Source organism: Setaria italica, chromosome III, assembly GCF_000263155.2.
Source record: "Setaria italica strain Yugu1 chromosome III, Setaria_italica_v2.0, whole genome shotgun sequence".
Taxonomy (NCBI): Eukaryota; Viridiplantae; Streptophyta; class Magnoliopsida; order Poales; family Poaceae; genus Setaria; species Setaria italica.
The window spans coordinates 3,320,399-3,326,947 of NC_028452.1; the positions used below are offsets into that span (position 1 = coordinate 3,320,399).

General features: G+C 55.1%; 1 protein-coding gene across 1 annotated transcript; it reads right to left on the reverse strand.

The window, feature by feature from the left end:
• Positions 1 to 5,188: 5,188 nt before the first annotated feature.
• Positions 5,189 to 6,549, reverse strand: LOC101775109 (peroxidase 2). The gene is made up of 2 exons (XM_004963374.3): positions 6,219 to 6,549; positions 5,189 to 5,947 (listed from the first exon to the last, which is right to left on the reverse strand). Exons 1-2 carry the CDS (start codon positions 6,444 to 6,446, stop codon positions 5,189 to 5,191), a joined length of 987 nt encoding a protein of 328 aa, XP_004963431.3. The 5' UTR covers positions 6,447 to 6,549.

The window sequence follows — 6,549 nt, forward strand, 5'->3', positions numbered from 1 at the left end:
GCCAGCACGCTAAAGAAGATCCAAGGTGTACTATCGCTGAGGCAAGAATAGACCCTGGGAGGAACACGTGATGGAGATGCCGAGGAAGTGATGTAGGTCGCCAAGATCTGTCATGGCAAACTCGAAGTGAAGATGCCCCATGATGTGCTGAAGAAGAGTCGAGGACGAGATGGTGAGGACGATGTCGTTGACATAGAGCAGCAGGTAGGCGATGCTCGGCCCCTCTTTGTATCTCTTTGTATACAAAGAGGGAGGTGTCGGAGGTGGAGGCGATGATGCCGAGTTGTCAAAGGAAGAAGGTGAACCGCTAGTACCATGCCCTCGGGGCCTGCTTCAGTCCATACAAGGACTTCTACAGGAGATAGATGTGATCAGGGGCGGCGGGGTCGACGAAGTCGGAAGACTGCTGGCAGTAGATAGTCTCCACGAGGTGTTTGTGAAGAAAAATGCATTCTTCACGTTCAGCTAGTGGATCAGCCAGGCGTGAGAAGTGATGACGCTGAGGACAGTCCGTATCGTCGCCGATTTGACAACCGGACTGAAGGTCTCATCATAGTCGATGCCGTGACGCTGGGAGAAGCCACGAACCACCTAGCACGCCTTGTGCCGGACGAGGGACCCATCAGCATGGAACTTATGCCGGAAGATCCACTTGCCCGACACTACATTGGCACCGGGCGGCCGCGGGATGAGGCTCCAGGTGTCGTTGTCGATGAGAGCCTGAAACTCGTCGACCATGGCAGCACGCCAGTTGGCGTTAGCCATAGCACTGCGATAGTTCGCCGGAATCGGAGGGGATGGAGAAGAGTTGAGGCTGCCATGCCCTAGTAGTGGAACCGCTGGATTGCCCCAGTCACAGATCGAGTGACAGGGCGTGTCGGGTGGCGACGACGCCCAACCTGTCGGAGCACTCGCCGGTGGGGTTGGGGCGCTCGTCGGTGCGGTCGGGGCGCTCACCCGACTGGTTGGAGCGCGCATCGGTCCGGTCGGGGCGCTCGCCTGGATGGTCGGGGCGTTGGCCCGACCGGTCAGAGTGCGCGCCGGTGCAGTTGGAGCGCTCGTCGAGATGGTCGGGGTGCTTGCCTGCGCAGTCGGGGCACTCGCCCGACCGTTCGGAGCGTTCGTCGGTGAAGGAGAGAGCGACGTCTCGCCTGCAGATGGAGCGGGGTACACGGTCGGTCCACGGACCAAGATGGAAGGGACACCGTCAGTGAGTTCTTGCAAAATAACGGGTGAGGGCTGCGGCTGCTCGACGTTCGAGGACGGGGCAACCGAGGGGGAGCAGGAGCATTGAAGGGGCTGGACAAGAGGAAGTCGAGCTGCGACGGGTGAGTAGGGTGGGAGGAAAAGGGGGAAACAGACTCGTTGAAGGCAACATGGTGAGAGATGATGACTCGACGAGTGGACAAGTCAAGGCAGCGTACCCCTTGTGAGAGAAGGGATAACCGAGGAAGACACAGGCTGTGGAACAAGGAGCAAGCTTGTGGTGTGCCGTGGCTGAGAGGTTAGGGTAACAAAGACAACCGAATAATGTAAGTGAGAGTACTCGGGAGGCTGGAAATAGAGGAGGCGGTAGAGAATGTCGTTCTAAACGGCAGAGCAAGGGTGCCGGTTCAGAATATAGGTGGCGGTGGCGAGCGCCTCGGCCCAGTATGGAGCGGCCATGGAGGCATGAATGAGCAAGGTGTGAGTCACGTTATTAAGGGTGCGTAGGACACGCTCGACTTTCCCATTTTAGGGAGAAGTATAGGGATACGAGAGGTGCAAGTGGATACCCCAAGAAGTCAAAAAGGATATGAGAGTCTTATTGACAAACTCGGTCCCATTGTCAGCTTGGACGCTTCGAACGGGAAGGCTAAACTGCGTATGAGCATAGGTGCAGAAGTCAGTGATGTGTGAGGTGACTTCAGACTTTTGAACTAGAGGAAACATCCAACAAAAATATGAGAAGTCTTCCAAAATGACTAGGTAGTAGCGAGAACCAGAGACGCTAGCAACGGGAGAAGTTCAAACATCATAGTGAACTAAGTCAAAAGGAGCAGAGCTGTGAGAGCTAGAATGTGAGAAAGGTAACCGTACATGTTTCCCTAATTGACATGAATGACATAGAGTGTGACTTTCTTTATTACATGCAATGGATGAAGTCTGTCTGAGTGTAGCGATGGCGGCAGGACCAAGATGACCAAGACGGAGATGCCACAAACTGGAGGAGATGGTGAGGCCGGCGTGGGGCGCTGCAAAGCTGGATGCTGGAGGCATGGTGTAAAGATCGCCGACGCTATTGCAGAGAAGAATCACACATCTCGTTGGAAAATCCTTGATAGAAAAACCAAAGGCGTCAAACTTTATGGTGCAGTTATTGTCCTTAGTAAACTGATGAACATAAATCAGATTACGAATTAAAGAGGGAACAACAAGGAAATTGTTAAGGCAAAAGTGGGAGGTGGGGGTGGTTAGGATAGAGTTGCCATGGCACGTGACGGGAAGGGTGTGACCGTTACCGACAGTTTTGGAGGAGTGAAAGGGAGGGGACGCCTGGAAGACACCGCCGCCCTTCTTTTGTTGCCGCTTCTTCTTGCCGCCGCTACTACTGTTGGTGCCGTGGCCGCCAGTCTGGACAGACCCAGACGGTGGGCAACACCCGCCCATACAGCCGGAGGATGAAGACGACGACGAGTTCCCAACGAGGAGGGTGGTGGAGTTGGAGATCTTCACCTCGTTGGCGAGGCTAAGTTCCTTCAGGGCGAGCATGTCCCGCGCCTGGGCGAAGGATGGGAAGCCGGCGGTGGAGTTGGCGATGTCGTTGGTGGTGTTGGAGAAGTGCGGGTTGAGGTCGCGGAGGAGGTTCAGAACAAGCTGGAAGTGTTGAACGGGATGGCCGACGTCGCGGAGGGCGTCGGCGAGGGTCTTCATGCGGCTGCAGTACTCGGCGATGGAGGAGTCACCTTGTGTCATGGAGTGGAAGTCGTGGCTGAGGAAGATCACCCGGGACTGCTTGTTGGTCCGAAAGAGGCCCTCGATGGCGAGCCAAAGATCCCGGGCGGTCTGATCATCGTCGGTCATGGCGAGGTCGAGAATGGAGTTGTTGATGGAGCCGAAGAACCAGGAGCGGACGCAACAATCCGCTTGATCCCAGTCGGGGTCCTGGGGACGGGGCGCCACCGTGCCGTCGATGTGCGACTTGAGGCCGAATTTGCCACACATGGACTTGAAGAAAGACACCCACTTGGTGTTGGTGGAGGACTTCATCGTTAACGTCATGGGAGCATGAGACTTGATGGAGACGATGGTACAGGGGTGGATGACGGGTGGCGGAGCATGAATAAGATGCAAACGCCACCAGGGGGCGCCACCGCCGGCGCCAGGAGGGGGCCGGGGGGTGGCACGGGGGCACCACCACCGACGCCAAGAGGAGGCGGACCAGGAGGTGGCGGTACAAAGGTACCACCGCCGGCACCAACAAGCGCGCCATACGGCGGCACAGAGCCATCAGCAAGGGCGGTGACGTCGCCGGACACGGAAGAGTCGGCGGAGGAGAGGGTGGCCATGGCGTGCGGCAGGAAGAGGGCGCACGCGACAGGAGGTGGAGCGGAGGGGGTGGCGGCGGCACAGCAGGAGGGATGCCGCCCTAGGGTTATGTGCGCTAGGGAGAGGAGAGGAGGCCCACGATCTAATCTCGTGATACCATGTAGAGAAGTAGATGGGAAACACCACACACCCTAATGAGGGGGGGGGTGACCTCTATATATGGCCAGTATGGCTTGGTGTACAAGGAATACATCAAATGTACAAAGAAAGAATAAATACATCTTAATATACATATATACTTCCTAATAAAATCAATAGAATCGAGAGGCATTACGCTTTCTATAGTTTATTTATTATTTATGCAGTAACATGATTTCACAACATTTCTTAGAATGATCCAGTAAAGTTCAAAAATGCTTTGTCCAAACTGGGCTATATGGCCCATTGGCGAGATTTTCCAAATCATCATAGGTAAGGAGAAATGATGCAACCCATCTTACATGTCACATCCTCTTTCTTTTTCAGCCCCATATATAGTAGGCCACTGGAGGGAGAATATAAATTAAAACATAAACAAATTCAAAATAAACTAGCAAGAAGTCTGGGTGTAAATAATTTCCCTTTTTTCCCAATTCATCGTATATCTCTCAAGTTACAGTAGTAACAACGAATAATAATTAGGTGTAGCCGTGTAGCAAGAGATCAAAACTGACAACAATATATAGTGCATTGGGATATCGATTTGTTGCAACTTGCGATGCAAGAGAATGAGATGCAGTGGTAGGAGCTCAGCGTACACTGTTGGAAAAGTGAGCATTAATCCTGGTTAGTAAGGGTCATATCTCTCCAATATCCAACTGGGATTAATTTTTTGAGACAAAAGAGGGTCTTTAGTCCCAGGTCCCTTTAGTCCCGGTTGGTGTTACCAACCGGAACTAAAAAGTTTCAAAAAAAATAAAAAAAGCCCCACGCTAGCCGCCTGGCCAACCGGCTGCCCGCCGCCCGCGCGCGCTGGCCTCCGCCTTTGCCCGCCCGCCTCTGCCTCCGCCCGTGCCCGCCCGCCTTTTCCTCTGCTCCGCCTCCGCCCGCCGCCGCTCCCCCGCGTGCTGCCCGCCAGCGCCCGCCCTGCTCCACGCCGCCGGCCAGCCCGCCCGCGTGCCGCCGCCCGCCCTCGCCACACTGCCACTCCTCATTGCTAGTGAGGGGCGAGCAAAGTGGTAAGGGGAGGGGCAACAGGGGGAGGGGGCGGCGGCGGCGCAGAGAGGGAGTGGAGGGGAGCGCCGGTGGAGAAGAGGAGAGGGAGGAGGGGATGAGGAGAGGAAATGCTTGTGGAGAGAAGAGGAGAGGGAGGGTGAAGAAGACAAGTGTGGAGAGGAGAGCGTTGCCTGGAGGGAGGATAAGGTGGAGAGCTCTGCCTCGAGAGCCGTGTGCCTCCATTCCAACCGGTACTAAACCTTTTGTCCCGGTTGGAATTACCAACCGCGATGGGGGGCGTCGGTGCCAGATCTTTACAATCGGGATTAAAGCTCCTCCAGTCGATGTCCTTTCGGTGCCTCATTTTTGACTCGTGACTAAAAGCACTTTAGTGTCGGGTCTAAAGTCAATCGAGACAAAAAGGATTGGATGGAAGCTCAGTTCTCTACTAGTGATGTTAACTTAATCAGTAGCCATTGGTGACGTTACAGTACTTCCTGACCTGGCCGGCAGTCCCGGTGAGCACCTGTATGCCGCCCATCTTCACCAGCGCCGCCGCGAACTGCCCCATCCATGTCGCAGCGTCCGCGGAGTTGTTGGCCACCTTGGCCGCGGTGTAGCTGCTGTTCATGAGCTGCTGGTCCGACACGAAGAGCACCTGCCCGGTCACCAGGTTGCTGTAGTACTGTTTGCTCAGCACGTTCGGGTCCGTGACGCGGTTGTTGTTGATCACCGGGTCGCCGCCATTGCTGCCCGGCGGGGGGCACACCGTCTTCAGAGCACCAGCGTAGGTGGCGTTCATGGTCGGGTCCACGGTCGGGTACAGTCGGCCGTTGACGAAGGAGCAGTGCGCCTGCCCGAAGGAGTGCGCAGCGGAGAGCGTGACGAGGTCGTCGATGCTCAAGCCTTTGGCGGCGAAGTTCTTGATGAGCTCCTGGAGCCTGAAGGTCGGGGATGGGATGTTCTGGAGCACCTCGATGAAGTTGGAGACGGTTCCGTCGCGGCGGCCCGAGGGCATGGCGAAGCTGGCGAAGCCGCCGGAGACGACGGCCGAGTCCCGCGCCGCGAAGGCGAGGATGTCGGCGCAGGAGACCACGCCGGGGCAGACGGACTCCACGGCGGCCTTGATCTTGTTCACGGCGTCGTAGCCGCGCAGCGCGATCGCCTTCTTCTCCACCTGCGTGTTGTTGGCGGTCGGGTCGAGCAGAATGGAAGCGTCGCAGCCCTGACAAACCCATCGATCTTGTTCACATGTGCTTTTGATTTTTCAACTTTACCCACTTTTTCCTAATATTTGCTGGTTGCTACTAAGTAAGATATTTAATTTTGACATCCAGTTTCGATAACTTCCTTTAAGTAGAATTCAGCAAAATTTTACAATGGTACTAGTAACATTGAACTCATTTTTTTGTATCTCAAGATTTGACTGTACATATCATAATTCATAAAACATCAAAAAGGAAAACATTGGATGTTGTAATAAGAAGATGGATTACCCTGACAAAGCAGTCGTGGAAGAAGAGGCGCATGAAGGCGGCGCCCATGGTGGGATCGTTCCTGATGATCCCCTCGGTGACGTTGCGCACCGTGACCTCAGCCTGCGGGCACGACGAGCCGTAGAAGTTGTTCTGCAGCGGTGACTGCGCCAGCGACGCCGGGATCAGGGCAGCAGCCACGAACGCCATGAGCAGCATGGTCTTGCATGTTGGTGTCGCCATCGCCATGCTTTACAGCTTAATCTACTCGCTGACCGATCTCCAAGCTTTCAGGTAAGCTGCTTATTAGGATATAGACCAAGGTATTTGGTTAGTGTGTCTACTGAATGGG

Excerpts from the sequence above, each read along its gene's own strand:
- LOC101775109 (XM_004963374.3), bottom strand. The coding sequence starts at position 6,446 with ATGGCGATGGCGACACCAACATGCAAGACCATGCTGCTCATGGCGTTC. Across the intron at positions 5,948-6,218 it reads TCCACGACTGCTTTGTCAGG|GGCTGCGACGCTTCCATTCT; the intron begins GTAATCCATCTT and ends TGGGTTTGTCAG.